The 17,279-nt window shown below is 37.9% G+C and overlaps 2 protein-coding genes across 3 annotated transcripts; both read left to right on the top strand.

The window, feature by feature from the left end:
• The first annotated feature begins 7,728 nt into the window (after window positions 1–7,728).
• On the top strand, window positions 7,729–9,102 carry LOC115225580 (zinc finger protein 239-like). Its single transcript, XM_036514477.1, has 4 exons — window positions 7,729–7,855; window positions 7,976–8,052; window positions 8,149–8,794; window positions 8,921–9,102. Exons 1-4 carry the CDS (start codon window positions 7,729–7,731, stop codon window positions 9,100–9,102), a joined length of 1,032 nt encoding a protein of 343 aa, XP_036370370.1.
• Window positions 9,103–12,836: 3,734 nt separating this feature from the next.
• On the top strand, window positions 12,837–16,117 carry LOC115225578. 2 transcript variants are annotated; one of them, XM_036514447.1, is made up of 3 exons: window positions 12,837–13,173; window positions 14,090–15,664; window positions 15,695–16,117. In XM_036514447.1, exons 2-3 carry the CDS (start codon window positions 14,968–14,970, stop codon window positions 15,823–15,825), a joined length of 828 nt encoding a protein of 275 aa, XP_036370340.1. In that variant the 5' UTR covers window positions 12,837–13,173; window positions 14,090–14,967; the 3' UTR covers window positions 15,826–16,117. The 2 variants fall into 2 exon arrangements, with proteins under 2 accessions (XP_036370340.1, XP_036370339.1); XM_036514446.1 differs by having other exon boundaries at window positions 12,840–13,173; window positions 14,090–16,117.
• The last annotated feature ends 1,162 nt before the right edge of the window (window positions 16,118–17,279 follow it).

Genomic DNA, 17,279 nt, shown 5'->3' with positions numbered 1-17,279 from the left:
TTGGCAAAAGAGACCAATAGAATAAGTACTGGGCTTACAAAGAATAAGTCCCGGGGTCGATTTTCTCGACTAGAGGCGGTGCTCCAGCATGGCCGCAGTCACATGACTGAAACAAGTAAAAGAGTATTTGATAATACTTAACAAATATTAGTTATATTTATGTTAAAAAAAGGGCCGAGTAATACCCCAGATTATACTACAACCTATCTGTAAGTAAACTACAAATACCTACTTCGATAATCCCAAACTAAGGGTGTGACCTATCCACAAGTATATACAGTATATACACGCATAAAATCATTCTCTGAAAATTGTCACTTATCTAAACACAAACACATTTGCACAGGAAAGATATCATTGTGATATCTTTAGTAACTTATGGTCCCAAGAAAAAAAAATATATATAGATAGATAGATATGTATGTGTATCTACATATCATCATCATCATCATCATCATCGTTTAACGTCCGCTTTCCATGCTAGCATGGGTTGGACGGTTCAACTGGGGTCTGGGAAGCCCGAAGGCTGCACCAGGCCAGTCAGATGTGGCAGTGTTTCTACAGCTGGATGCCCTTCCTAACGCCAACCACTCCGAGAGTGTAGTGGGTGATTTTATGTGCCACCGACACAGGTGCCAGACGAGGCTGGCAGACGGCCATGCTCGGATGGTGTTTTTTATGTGCCACCGACACAGGTACCAGACGAGGCTGGCAGACGGCCACGCTCGGATGGTGTTTTTTATGTGCCACCGACACAGGTGCCAGACGAGGCTCTCTCTTTTACTCTTTTTCTTGTTTCAGTCATTTGACTGCGGCCATGCTGGAGCACCACCTGTAATCAAGCAACTCGACCCCGGGACTTATTCTTTGTAAGCCCAGTACTTATTCTATCGGTCTCTTTTGCCGAACCACTAAGTGACGGGGACGTAAACACACCAGCATCGGTTATCAAGCAATGCTAGGGGGACATACACACACACACATATATATATATATACATATATATATATATATATACATATATACGACGGGCTTCTTTCAGTTTCCATCTACCAAATCCACTCACAAGGCTTTGGTCGGCCCGAGGCTATAGTAGAAGACACTTGCCCAAGGTGCCACGCAGTGGGACTGAACTTGGAACCATGCAGTTGGTAAACAAGCTACTTATCACACAGCCAATGCATATATATATATATAGAGAGAGAGAGATGACCTCCCTGAGCCTGATGTGATCTCATTTTATTTTTAGAACCATTAGTAGTTTTGGTACTATTTAATTACAGAGGTCCCGACGCATCTAAAGGGGAGGTAATCTAGTTTTACCAAGCGGCCCTTGTGTAAGTGAGGGAAGAAATCCGTAGCCCCCCCCGTTTTCTGTGTAACCCTAACCCTAACCCCAACGAGTGGTGCACTATAAAAAAAACATCAGATTAAAAACAGGCGCTATCGTGTGGCCCCTTACGTCCTTAACAGTAGTTTTGGTAAAACTAGATTTACCTCCCCTCCGTATCGCTACGTCGATGCAGCGAGACCTGAATTTCAGAAAGCGAGCGAGAGAGAGAGCAGACGTGAAGATCATGCGGTAAGTCTGTTATAAAAATGTAATATAGTATTTAGATAACTTTAAGGTAGCGAGCTGGCAGAATCGTTCGCAAGCTGGGCAAAAATACTCAGCAATATTCCGTCTGTGTTTATGATTTGATTTCAAATCCCGCCAAGTTCAACTTTTTCCTTTCGGAATCAATAAAATAAGGTGAACACAGGTGGGGGTGTGTAATTGACTCACCTCTCCCTCAAAATTGTGAGCCTTTGCCGACATTTGAAATCAATATTTTGCTAACTTTAATTAAAAAAAGAAAAAACAGGTACTACTTAAGAAGAGTGGTCCCGGTGCGCGCACTCGTGCACCCGCACTAGCTAGTCGATCCTTTGTGTTTTTGTATTTTTTTTTTTAATTATTTACCTTGTGTTTGTGTGTTTTATTTACTTTGTTTTTAAAAAATTATTTATTTAGTGTTTTATTTACTTTGCCAGGTAGTCGTAGGATCGACTAGCTTGCGCGAGTGCGCGCACCGAGACCACTCTTCTTAAGTATTAAAAATTCATATTATTTATAAAATGAAACAGAAATTATGAACGATATTTTGTTTTCGTTTCGGGGTTTCGCATAACCCAAGATAATTTCATACACTCCCCAATTTCATCGAAAATGCGCCGTGCTTTTAAAGATAAACTGTGAAAGAAGTGTAGAGAAGAGTGAGTAAATTAGTATAAAGTGTTCATGTAGTAAGAAAATCGTGAATTTATCTTGGAAAATGTGAATATATGCGTAGGAGTGGCTGTGGTAAGTAGCTTGCTTACGAACCACATGGTTCTGGGTTCTGTCCCACTGCGTGGTACCTTGATCAAGTGTCTTCTACTATAGCCTCGGGCCAACCAAAGCATTGTGAGTGGATTTGGTAAATGGAAACTGAAAGAAGCCCGTCGTATATATGTATGTGCGTGTGTGTGTGTCTGTGTTTGTCCCCCCCCCCCCAACATCGCTTGACAACCGATGCTGTTGTGTTTACGACCCCGGGGTTCAGCAAAAAGAGACCAATAGAATAAGTACTAGGCTTACAAAGAATAAGTCCTGGGGTCGATATGCTCGACTAAAGACGGTGCTCCAGCATGGCCGCAGTCAAATGACTGAAACAAGTAAAAGAGTATAAAGTCATTTTAGCGGATTGGTATGACAAGTTTTTATCTGGTTTGAGAGTCGAAAACGGAAATATTTGAAATTGGGGATAGCATAAGCAGAAAGATTCAAGGTGTAAGAACTAACACTTCCTTCTCCAAGCCTTGATTCGAAACCGAATCCAAGAATTCTCGGTCGTCCAAACCTATTTATTTATTACCCACAAGGGGCTAAACACAGAGGGGACAAACAAGGAGAGACATAGGTATTAAGTCGATTACATAGACCCCTTCCCCCAGAGCGTAACTGGTACTTAATTTACGGAAAGGATGAAAGGCAAAGTCGACCTTGGCGGAATTTGAACTCACAACGTAACGACAGCCGAAATACGGCTACGCATTTCGCCCGGCGTGCTAACGATTCTGCCGACGATTAATAGGCGCGAAAAAAGGTTTGCTTTGTCCTGACAAAAACTGATTGATCATCTGTCTTTGACCTGCGACCTCAGCCGGTCATGTGAAGTTCAGCTGGACAAGCGCCGACCTATTTAGGTACAAACAGCAGAGGCAGGTAGACAGACGAGACAGTCCACCTACAGAAGGTTTTGGCAGAGACCGATCGACTACTGTTTCAAATGAACAACGCACACACACCAACATATTAATTCCTGATATGACACCCACAAATGTATTTTGTATGTAGTGTACCCATAACGAATCAAACCCTGTAAGTAAATTCTTTTCAATTATGAATCGGTTTACATACACACCTAACCACTACAAAGGAAACAGTGGTGCAATTGATATGGATTACTAAATATATTTCTTTATTGCCCACAAGGGGCTAAACATAGAGGGGACAAACAAGGACAGACGAACGAATTAAGTAGATTCTATCGACCACAGTACGTAACTGGTACTTAATTTATCCACCCCGAAAGGATGAAAGGCATAGTCGATCTCGGCGGAATTTGAACTCAGAACGTAAAGGGCCGACGAAATACCTATTTCTTGATTACCCACAAGGGGCTAAACACAGAGAGGACGAACAGATTAAGTAGATTCTATCGATCCCAGTGCGTAACTGGTACTTAATTTATCCACCCCGAAAAGATGAAATGCAAAGTCGATCTCGGCGGAATTTGAACTCAGAACATAACGGCAGACGAAATACCTATTTCTTTGCTACACACACAGAGGGGACAAACAAGGACAAACGAACGGGTTAAGTAGATTATATCGACCCCAGTACGTAACTGATACTTAATTTATCCACCCCGAAAGGATGAAAGGCAAAGTCGACCTCGGCGGAATTTGAACTCAGAACGTAAAGGGCAGACGAAATACGACTACGCATTTCGCCCGGCGTGCTAACGTTTCTGCCAGCTCCTAGCCGCCTTGGATTACTAAATAACTACGTAGCAATATTAATTAACAGGAGGATTGATTTTTGACAATACAACAAATAAAAATGGCAATCCGTCGTTTTCGGTCCCGGAAAAGTAAAACTATTTGGTTGGCAAGTTCCTTAAAACCTTTTTTTATTCTTTTTAATTCCTTGTTCAGCCTTACACATAGACCTCTACATGCATACATATCTGACCCTGGCGAACATCGCCTTTGGGAAATCTTTCGTCTCTAGTAGACCTTTCCGTCGATTTCCGTAAAAAATTTTTTTTTTTTTACATATGGGCTTGCGGGAACTTTTGAAGTAATGAGAGCGAAAGAGACTAAGAGAAAGCGATTGTATGACGAGGGAAGTTCTTTTGAAGTTACCGTGCATGTGAAGCATTGATGTACATGTGTGTGTGTGTGTTTGATGGGGTGTGAGAGACAGACAGTATGTTGTGTAAGTGAAGTGCTTCTGTTAGTGTGTGTGAAAGAAAGAGATAACTGAAATTTTTTACTCGGTATATGTGTATATGTATGTATATTACTTCAAAAGTTCCCGCAAGCCCATATGTAAAAAAAAAAAAAATTTTTTACGGAAATCGACGGAAAGGTCTACTAGAGACGAAAGATCGCCTTTTCGTTGCGTCTTGCAACTTTTTCAATAGTCCTGACTCTTGAAAAGGTTGCAAGATGCAACGAAAATTTTAGGAAATAAAAATAAGAAATAAGTGGAAATTTTACCGGTGAGTGTGTTAAATAATAAGACACAAAAAAAAAATGACTCTCCCCAGACACAACAGAATATGCTTCAACACACGAACTCATATAAAGAATCTTGCAAACCAAATTCAATTTCAATAGTTGAAGTAGAAATGTTACAGGAGTGCTCTCCCTTGGTCTACTTAAACCTTTGAGAAGGCATAAATTTATTCTAATTTCTTTTCCTCTAAGAATTTATTCGTCGAGACGAATGACAAGTGTTAAATTTCTTTAATTCTTCAAACCACTTTAAGAAGAATTTAGGTAAATGACTTAAGGTCATGATGGAGAATATGGCTAATGCAATGTCTATTTAATGAGTGTGAAAAATAATTCAACACTACGAGGCATGCAGATGTGAGTGACCAAAGCCTCCGGTTACAGTTTAAATGTCACTGAAAAAATATCGGAAATTTTATAATTATAGGCGCAGGAGTGGCTGTGTGGTAAGTAGCTTGCTAACCAACCACATGGTTCCAGGTTCAGTCCCACTGCGTGGCATCTTTGGCAAGTGTCTTCTGCTATAGCCTCTGGCCGACCAATGCCTTGTGAGTGGATTTGGTGGACGGAAACTGAAAGAAGCCTGTCGTATATATGTATGTTTGTGTGTCTGTGTTTGTCCCCCTAGCATTGCTTGACAACCGATGCTGGTGTGTTTACGCCCCCGTCACTTAGCATTTCGGCAAAAAGAGACCGATAGAATAAGTACTGGGCTTACAAAAGAAAAAGTGCCAGGGTCGATTTGCTCGACTAAAGGCGGTGCTCCAGCATGGCCGCAGTCAAATGACTGAAACATGTAAAAGAGAGAGGGAGAATCTACTTTTGGACATTTCTAGAAGTGTCCAGGAACTAAATTTCAGAATAATTGTTGGTCGAAAACTCGGACAGCTTTGGTCTGTCTTTTACTTGTTTCAGTCATGTGACTGTGGCCATGCTGGAGCACCACCTTTAGTCGAGCAAATCAACCTCAGGACTTATTCTTTGTAAGCCTACTACTTATTCTATCGGTCTCTTTTGCCGAACCGCTAAGTGGCGGGGATGTAAACACACCAGCATTGGTTGTCAAGCAATGCTAGGAGGACAGACACAGACACACAAACACATACATACATATATATATATATACATATACTCTTTTACTCTCTTTTACTTGTTTCAGTCATTTGACTGCGGCCATGCTGGAGCACCGCCTTTAATCGAGCAACTCGACCCCGGGACTTATTCTTTTGTAAGCCCAGTACTTATTCTATCGGTCTCTTTTGCCGAACCGCTAAGTAACGGGGACGTAAACACACCAGCATCGGTTGACAAGCAATGCTAGGGGGGGACACAAATACACACACGCATATATATATATATACATATATACGACGGGCTTCTTTCAGTTTCCGTCTACCAAATCCACTCACAAGGCTTTGATTGGCCCGAAGCTATAGTAGAAGACATTTGCCCAAGGTGCCTCGCAGTGGGACTGAACCCAGAATTATGTGGTTCGTAAGCAAGCTACTTACCACACAGCCACTCCTACGCCTATAAATGTCCTTTCCTTTTTTCAAAAAGCTTTTCCTCAACTTTCACCCAATTGTAATTGAGATTGCCAATAAAAATGTCTGGATAATTTTTGGTGATTAACAATTGAAATTGCTTCCTCTGTTGGATTTCAAGTCAATTTCTTCCTACGATAAAGTCTAATTTGATAATTTTCAGTTTTCAAAATATGTCTAAACTGGTACAAAATGAGTAAAGACTAATATCAATAATTTCTATCCTTTAACTGCATGGTGAATAAATATATCTCGAAGACAGCCACCCCAACAAATTAATGAAGGAGCTATAAAGAATATTCTATGTTGAGTTTTAAGAATTAGTTACGTTTCGTTAATTTCATATCATGTGTCATTTTTCATCATCATCATCATCATCATCATCGTTTAACGTCCATTTTCCATGCTAGCATGGGTTGGACAGTTCAACTGGGGTCTGGGAAGCCAGAAGTCTGCGCCAGGCCCAGTCTGATCTGGCAGTGTTTCTACGGCTGGATGCCCTTCCTAATGCCAACCACTCCGTGAGTGTTGTGGGTGCTTTTTACATGCCACCTGCACAGGTGCCAGTCGAGGCTCTCAAATGGCCACCGGCACGGGGTCCAAACAAGGCTGGTAATGGCCACAATCGGATGGTGCTTTTTATGTGCCACCGGAGCGGCGCTGGCAACGGCCACGTTCGGCTGGTTTTCCATGATCCTATTTCATTTCACCTAGATATTTTAAATTTTGGCTGTATTTCTAATCTTTCTGATGGTTAAGGATTGATGTTTATGTGTATAAGTCCTTTAACAAATGTTATTCTGGAGAATTGAAGCAGCAAATTTATCTTTTCTATGCACAAAGTGAATGGAGATAATTTTCAGAAACAATATTCAGATTATTTAAAATATATTCTGTGTCTTATATTTTTTTTCTATTCTTTCAGAAAATCACATGAAATTGGCTAAAAAGTATTTTTTACTTTTAAAGAATCATCAATATGTATCATGTTTGAAAGACTCTGCAAAGATATTCTACAAACGTATAATCCTGTTTCTATAAAACATTGCTGAATTACAGTAAAATATTTCCTCTGAGAGAGAGAGAAAGCATTTCTTTACTTCCGTGTCTGAAATGTGCAAGAGATAATTTTCTCTTTTAAATATTCTTTGATAGATTTCCAAAGAGTATTTGCAACATTTTTAAATATTGGCATTGATCACATTTAGAAGAAATATAAGAGAAGTGATATTTGTTTGGAATTAACTATTAAAGCAAAAAGAAGCAAAATATCCATAAATTTTGGTGAGAGGAGAAATATTTTTGAAAAGTTATTGACGCGTAAACTTGAAGGATTCATTAAATTTTTCTTGAAGAGATGTCGGAAGAATTGGAAAAATCATCATATGACTGTGACATCTGCGAAGAGTCATTTTCAGAAAAAGGTGAACTCACTAGACACAAATGCATTCATACAGATGAGAAACAAAATCACCATGATACCTGTGATAAATCAGTCTGTCAAGATTCAGAATTATTCAGTCATAAACAAATTGATACGAGAGAGAAAATATATCACTGTGATATCTGCAATAAATCATTCTCTCAAAATATCTATTTAACAGTACATAAACGTAGTCATACAGGAGACAAACCATATCAGTGTGACATTTGTGATAAATCATTCTATGAAAGAAGTGAGGTAACTACTCACAAATACATTCACACAGGAGAGAAACCATATCACTGTGATATCTGTGGTAAATCATTCTCTCGAAATATCTATTTAACTGTACATAAACGTATTCATACAGGGGAAAAACCTTATCACTGTGATATCTGTGGAAAATCATTTTCTGTTGACAGTAGCTTCACTCGACACAAACGTATTCATACAGGAAAAAAACCATATCACTGTGATATCTGTGGTAAATCTTTCTCTAAAAGCAAAAGCTTAACTAAACACAAGCGTATTCATACAGGAGAGAAACCTTATCACTGTGATATCTGTGGTAAATCTTTCTCTAAAAGCAACAGCTTAACTAAACACAAGCGTATTCATACAGGAGAGAAACCTTATCACTGTGATATCTGTGGTAAATCTTTCTCTAAAAGCAACAGCTTAACTATACACAAAAGGGTTCATACAGGAGAGAAACCTTATCACTGTGATATCTGTGGTAAATCATTCTCTGTTAGCAGTAGCTTAACTGCGCACAAAAGGGTTCATACAGGGGAAAAACCTTATCACTGTGATATCTGTGGTAAATCATTCTCTGTTGACAGTAGCTTAACTACGCACAAAAGGGTTCATACAGGGGAAAAACCTTATCACTGTGATATCTGTGGTAAATCATTCTCTGCTGGCAGTACCTTAACTACACACAAACGGATTCATACAGGTGAGAAACCATATCAGTGTGATATCTGCAGTAAATCATTCTGTCGAAAATACCATTTAACTGCACACAAACTTATACACACAAGAGAAACACCATATCATTGTGATATCTGTGGTAAATCATTCTCTCAAAACAAACAATTAGTTATGCACAGGTATGTTCATGTAGGTGAGAAACCATACCAGAGTGATATCTGTGGCAAGGCATTCTCTACAAACCAACAATTAACTGTACACAACCATGTTCATACAGAGGAGAGACCATTTCTTTGTGATATCTGTGGTAAATCATTCTCTCTTCAGAGCATCTTGACTGAATACAAACATATTCATACAGAGGAGAAACCATAACGGTCTGATATCAGAGCTTAACCCTTTCGTTACCAACCTGACTGAAACCGGCTCTGGCTTTTTAGTGTAAATGTTTTGTTTTCATAAGTTTTGAATTCAAATCTTCCACCAAATTTTAGTCACAATTTATGTTCCTAACACTAGCTTAATGATAACGATATTATTTTACTAAATTCTTTGTTATATTTAAAATAATTGGAAGAAACACAGAGCATCTCAAAATAAATACAGTAACGAAAGAGTTAATCATTCCTTCAAAATGGTGTATTAATTATACACAGTCTTATTATTATGAAAGATATGACCATAACCTAATTCGTGCTAAATCAATCTATGAAAATGATCAATTATTAAAACATAACTGCATTCATACAGAAGAGGAACCATATCACTACAATGATGATAATCATCATCATTTAAAATTCGCTTTTCCATGCTTCAATGGATCAGATGGAATTCATTGATGGAGATTTTCCTGGGCTGGGTACCCTTTCTTGTCACCAATCCTCACCTGTTTCCAAGCAAGGAAATATTTTCCCTGGTGAGACATATTTTACGCAGAGGACTGGAAATGAACAACTGCACAAGTATGACGGTCATGATGGCCATTTACGGACATCACATAATATCTGGACAAGGATACACTCACTTGTGCATACACACACACACACACACACACACACACACGTCTCTCTCTTTTACTCTTTTACTTTTTTCAGTCATTTGACTGTGGCCATGCTGGAGCACCGCCTTTACTCGAACAAGTCGACCCCCGGGACTTATTCTTTGTAAGCCCAGTACTTATTCTATCGGTCTCTTTTGCCGAACCGCTAAGTGACGGGGATGTAAACACACCAGCATCGGTTGTCAAGCAATGCTAGGGGGACAAACACACACACACACACACATACATATATACATATACATATATACGACAGGCTTCTTTCAGCTTCCGTCTACCAAATCCACTCACAAGGCATTGGTCGGCCTGGGGCTATAGCAGAAGACACTTGCCCAAGATGCCACACAGTGGGACTGAACCCGGAACCATGTGGTTGGTAAACAAGCTACTTACCACACAGCCACTCCTATATGTATATAGGAAGAATTTCTTATAGGAGATATTTTACATGTTTTCTCTTTGTCTAAAAGTTTGTAATTCCTATTAGGTAATGAAACACATGTAATGCTGAATAAATACTATCAAACTGTTTTTTGCATATCAGTATGATGATGATAATCATCATCATTTAAAATTCATTTTTCCATGCTTCAATGGATCAGATGGAATTCATTGATGGAGATTTTTCTGCAGCTGGATGCCTTCCCTGTCACCAATCCTCACCTGTTTCCAAGCAAGGACATATTTTATGCAGACTGGAAACTAACAACTGCTCATTTGATGTCGATGCACAATCACAACCATCATGTAAGAGAACACATATATGTATACACATGCACATGTGTATGTGTGTATATATATGTTATATATATATAATAGGCGGTGAGCTGGCAGAAATGTTAGCACGTCGGGCGAAATGCGTAGCCGTATTTCGTCTGCCGTTACGTTCTGAGTTCAAATTCCGCCGAGGTCGACTTTGCCTTTCATCCTTTCGGGGTCGATAAATTAAGTACCAGTTACGCACTGGGGTCGATATAATCGACTTAATCCGTTTGTCTGTCCTTGTTTGTCCCCTCTGTGTTTAGCCCCTTGTGGGTAGTAAAGAAATATATATATATATAATAATAATATTAGGGAGTAAATCCAAACTTACAGGGAAAAATTAGATTTAGGATTAAATCTAATTTTACAGTATAAATACAAATAGAGATAAAACCACTATTAGGCAAATCAAACAGTGAAAAACATAGAAATAAAATTAATTAATATAATATATAAAATATAAAATTCAAAATTTAAATTATTTAAATTTAAATTAAAAATTATTAATTTATATTTATAAATAAAAAATAAATATATATATATATATATATAAATTTATAAATATAAATTAATAATTTTAAATTTTTAACTTTAAATTATAATTATATTCTGAAATTTATATTTTATATATTTTGTAAATTATATTAATTAATATTAATTAATTTTATTTCTATGTTTTGGTTTATGTTTTTCACTGTTTGATTTGCCTAATTGTGGTTTTATCTCTAATTTAATTTGTATCCATGTGTATATGTATAAATGCATGCGTGTGTGTTCAGAATGGTTCACATTCGAGGAACTCAAATGAACTTCAACATTTTATTTTTTTGTTTGGTGGCATTTTCGAACGAATTGCAAGAACTGTGAGATATTCAATTTTTTTATTTGCTATTTGCTTTATATTTACTTTGTTTGATTTGTGTAAAAAAAATTATATACACTTTTCAAAAAAAAAATCTTAGTTTGTTTATAAAAGAAAATTAAAAGTTTAAAAAATTATTTACTTTGCTTTTTATTTGATTTGTGTAAAAAAATCATATACATTGTTTTAAAAAATAATTTATTCACTTTCTTTAAAAAATTCTTTTATTTTATTCTGCATGCGCCAATCAACTTCCTTGCATACGCAAAAGTCGTTGTAGGATCAACTACCTACAACTAGCTAGCGCGTGTGCGCGCACCGGGACCAGTATTTACTAGTAGTACCCACATTCTACCTGTATACGAAGTTTAAAATTTTTTAGTTACGTGGATATTATTTTTAAAAACTGCTGGTGAAACCGAAAAGGGATCTTTTCCTTTTGAAGGCCAGATTTCAACAAAATTTCTTGTTAACTAAACACTTTAAAACTTCGTATACTGGGAGAATTTTACTCTTTACTCTTTTACTTGTTTCAGTCATTTGACTGCAGCCATGCTGGAGCACCGCCTTTAGTCAAGCAAATCGACCCCGATTCTTTGTAAGCCCAGTACTTATTCTGTCGGTCTCTTTTGCCAAACCGCTAAGTGGCGGGGACGTAAACACACCAGCATCGGTTGTCAAGCAATGCTAGGGGAACAAACACAGACACACAAACATATTCACACACACTTATATATATATATATATACATATATACGACAGGCTTCTTTCAGTTTCTGTCTACCAAATCCACTCACAAGGCATTGGTCGGCCCGGGGCTATAGCAAAAGACACTTGCCCAAGATGCCATGCAGTGGGACTGAACCCGGAACCATGTGGTTGGTTAGCAAGCTACTTACCAAACAGCCACTCCTGTGCCTATATGTGTCAAAAGAAAACATTATTTTCACTTGGCTTTCTTGAGAAAATTGTAATTTGTTTGTTTAACGTAGTTTAATTTTTCGAATTTTAACCAATCCTATGCTCTCTTTTGAGCTAAAATCATTTGCTGCGTCTAAAACTGAGACAACAACCTGTAACTAACCCTAACCCTAAATTTTTTTTTTCTTAATTGTTAAATTAATTTAATTGTTACGCGTGTAAAAAAAAACTAAAGCAATGGAAAATAATTTAAACAATTAGCATACAAAATAATTCTATTATTTTATACACACGCTTTCCGTATACGTACGGAAAGCGTGTGTATAAAATTATAGAATTATTTTGGCCCAGTAAAATATTTCCTCTGGAAGGAAAAAAAAACTTTTATTTTACTGAATGAAATGTGCAAGAGAAATTATCTCACTAAACAAAGACAAAAATACATGGTCACAGCCTTCTTTCTTTTAGATATTCCATTGCAGTTTTGGTTATACTTATGTACACTGGCATCGAACTATTTCGTACAAGGGTACGTTACTCCGCTCACTTGTAGCTTGCGGCGGAAGGATACACATAGCAACTAGCGCCAAAACCGGAGAGGTCAACTTTAGTTGCTGTTTTGACGTTGACGAGTTAATCCGTCATTTTTACTCCGTCCCAGTGTTCGTTAACCACATGTAGCGAGAGGCTGATATTTTTCCTTCTAGACACACATATCACTTAAAATTAACCGTGACAAATCACCATTTGCACAACGTGTTAATTCCCCATCGTGTTACAGTTTGCAGGGGTAAAGAAAACGCACCCGTAACCCTTTTTGGCGAGTAAGGGCGTCTGATTATTAGTGAGTATTAACCCTTTTTTTTTTTTTTTGTTGCATCACTCCAACACATAATTATCTTTATTTGCATGCATTTTGGTACACAATAATGTAATTATTGGCGAACCTTCGGTATAGGTACACACGTGACTTTGTGTACATTTCTGAAGATAACACAAACCCTTTCCTCCTAAACCCTAAACCCTCCATATAAAAAAAAAACACGTTCTTGAAATATATCCGGTACTTATACCGAAGTTAGGCCTAGTTATTATCTTTCTTTCTTTCGTATGAGAGCTGTTATCCATTCCTTAAATAAATCTCTGGATTCCGTTGACCCCTCCCCATCGTGTTTCAATTTGCAGGGGTAAAGAAAACGCACAACCCGTTTTCGTCGTGTTCCTAAACACCAGGTGTGCGTATTCTTTACCTTCGCCGTGAAAACTTCACATTAATGGCGGTGCCCCAGCATGGCCACAGCTCGTGAGCTGAAACTAGATAAAATATATATATATATATATATATGTTTGAGAGAGGGTGATAGAGTTTTGTTAAGGATTTAATATCCAGGGGTCGCTATTATAATTACTGTATCTCATTCATTTATAATTTAAGGTTTACGTCTACAATTTATCAAAACAATTGTAAATTTGGGTACTATTTAAGAAGCGTGGTCCCGGTACGCGCATCTGCGCTTGCTAGTCGTGACTACTCGATCCTACAACGACTATCTAGCAAAGTAAATAATTTTATTTGAAACAAATAAAACACAAACTAAATAATTCTTTTTAAACAAAGTAGAACAGAAACACAAAGTAAAGATCGACTAGTCACGACTAACTATCGCGAGTGCGCGCACCGTGACTACTATTAATTGGTACCGTAAATTTGTACCTTTTAAACATATTCTATGTCTTATATTATTTTCCTATTCTTTCAGAAAATCGCCTGAAATTGGCTAAAAAGTATTTTTTACTTTTAAAGAATCATCAATATGTATCATGTTTGAAAGACTCTGCAAAGATATTCTACAAACGTATAATCCTGCTTCTATACAACATTGCTGAGTTACAGTAATATATTTCCTCAGAGAGAAAGAAAAAAACATTGCTTTATTTCGCTGAATGAAATGCGCAAGAGGTAATTTAAATCTCTTCAATTTGGTTCACAGATATTTTTGATTATATATTTTAAACTGAACTGTTTGAAACTTCATATACTGGTGTAATTTCTCACGCTGAACACTGTCAACATTTTTCACAAGCTTTCGTATTTTAGAATTTATTTCATGTTGTCGCATTTGGATTATTCTAACCAAATCGACAAATACCTGAAGATACCTTCTACTGTTTGTGAAAGTAACCAAAGAGCAACAGAACCACGTGTACTTTAGAATTTATTCCATGTTGTCGCATGAAGAATCCTACTGTTTGCGATAGTAATCTGAGAGCAACACGACCACGTGCACATTAATTATTCTGGTGTGTTCTTTAATTTGACTGTATATTTTTTTTAACTTATATGTGGATATTTTTACTCACTACCTGTAATTATTTCCAACACTGTTCTATTTAACTTTTTTGTTTCCTACCTGTTTCATATTACACGTTTTTTTTTTGTATTTTTTCTTGTTTTTTGAACGCCCCCTTTTGTACATTTCCCCATGTTAATTTTGTGATTATTTTCCCCCCAATCTGTTAATATTTTATTTCTGTTTGCTGTCTGTTGCATAGTAGGGTTTTTTTTTTTTTTTTTTTTTGCTTTTCGATCGTCTCTTTGCACTTTTGCATTTCCCCCCTACTGTTGTATTGAGGAAGTATGGCTGTGGCTGCAACTAAACCGCATGGCCTCATGGATTTGTTCAACACGATTAGGACCGAAGCGGATGCGGTAGCTTTCTTTGCAGAGAAGGGTATAATACCTCCAAAGAAAAGATGTAAAAAGAGACATTTCATGAAACGCAAAGTGAAAGATCGGAGCGTTCGCTGGCGCTGCACACGGAAAGGCTGTGACCAGTCTCTATCTGTTAGGAAAGGTACATGGCTGGAAGGCACCTCGCTTCCTCTGCGAACTATCCTCCTTTTCTTGTATTCTTGGGTGAAGAAGCTGACCACGATACGTTATTGTTATGAAGAGCTGGGTGTGAGTCACACTGCAGCTGTTGACTACACCAGCTGTTTAAGAGAAGTCTGTGCAGAGGACTTACTCTTCAACCCAGTTCAGATAGGTGGTCCTGGGAAGGTTGTCGAGATAGACGAGACAGTCTTCTCGAGGAGGAAATGTAGACTTGGAGGTCGGCCGCCCCACCAGTGGGTCTATAAAGGAGTGTGTCGCAAGGCCAAGCAGGTTTTTCTCTATACAATAACATGTCGGGATCGCGACACACTCGAAGAATGCATCCGCCAATCGGTTCTCCCCGGAACCACGGTCATTAGTGATCTGTGGAGATCTTACTCTCATATTCCGGAGATCGAGGGTTATCAATTTCGCCATAAAGCAGAGAAGCACGGTGCTCGGTCTAAGTCAAAGTCAAAGTCGCCACGGATGGAAGGCCCTTGGGCCTGTGTTAAGCAGAGTTCTATGATTGACTCCGGTCTCTGTGAAATTATGTGGCGCAAAAGGTACGAAGGTTGCGATCTTTTTGAAAAACTGTTAGCGGGGATTGCAAGATTTTAAAATCTTGATTGTATATATTCGTGGGGGGCGATTTTTCTTTTTTTCCCCATATTTATATATATATATATATATATATATATATATATATATATATATATATATATATATATTACAAAGTATTTCGGTACTACTAGCGAACAGTGGTCCCGGTACGCTCAGTCCTGCATCCTCGCTAGCTGGTCATAAGTAATCGATCCTACAACTTGCGCATATGCTAATGAATAGATTGGTGCATGCGCGATACATATTTGGAAACGAAGTAAATAAAATTTTTTTTTATAAACAAAGATTTTTAAAAAAATTTTTATGTATATCATTTTTTTACACAAATTAATTGAAGTAAATAAAAAGCAAACAGCAAGTAGAAAATTGAATATCTCAGTTCTTGCAGTTCATTTGATTCACTTGAATGTGAAACGTTCGGAAAGGTGCTTAAGAATGTTTTCAAGACATTCCTTTCCACACTTCCCTTATTGCTCCTTCCACAGAAATTCGTCTAGATACGATTCCACCATGTTGGAGTGTACCCCCATCATGATCTTAAATCGTCTTTTCGCATTCTTCCAGTAATATATCTGTTCCATTTCGTAGAACACACAGTGAATTGCATGTTGGGCAATTCACATTTCTACGAAATGGGACATGTATTTCGTTGCAGGAAGATGGATCGTCGTGGAAGACAAAAGGCAACAGAATGTGGTTTTTCGGTTTCGATATTTAAGAACACCTTTTTGGAGTGGAATCGGTTACCCCCATGGAAAATTCTTTTGTATATAAATCATTTAACAGAAGGTTGGTCGCATCAAGCTGTTATGGACAATTTAGATATATCGCTTGCCACGTCTGTTGATTGGAGGTCTTTCTGCTCTGAAGTCTGCCTTCATTGGGTCGAAAATTCCCAAGCACCAATTGGAGGGCCAGGGATCGCAGTTGAAATAGATGAGACAGTCTTGGTTAGGAGGAAATATAACAGGGGGAGACTTGTGAAAACTATTTGGCTTTTTGGCAGAATGGAAAGGGATTCCAAGAAAAATTTTTTGATACCTCTGACATCGGAATGTTGTGAAATTCAAAGGCGAGATTCTTCCACACTGATTCCATTAATCAGACGCCACATTCATCCTGGTTCAACTGTATATAGCGATTGTTGGCCCATATATAATAGGCTAGATAGTTTGGGTTACAAGCATTTCCAAATAAATCACAGCCAGAACTTTGTCGATCCAGCAAACCCATCTATTCATACACAGACAATAGAAAGATTTTGGGGGAGCTTAAAGAGGAACGTGATAAGGCCTGGAATTAAACCGTGTTTCTTAAAACAATATGTTGCTAGGTACCAATTCATGCAAGCTTTCCGCCCTGCCCCCAAAAGGATTCATGAATTTTTATTGCAAGCTGCGAATTTGTATCCTGGGCAATAAAGATGTTCGACCAATTTCCACGTGGCTGCT

Source organism: Octopus sinensis, linkage group LG28 (assembly GCF_006345805.1).
Source record: "Octopus sinensis linkage group LG28, ASM634580v1, whole genome shotgun sequence".
NCBI classification, from domain to species: domain Eukaryota; kingdom Metazoa; phylum Mollusca; class Cephalopoda; order Octopoda; family Octopodidae; genus Octopus; species Octopus sinensis.
This window is presented reverse-complemented; position numbering and strand designations above follow the sequence as displayed.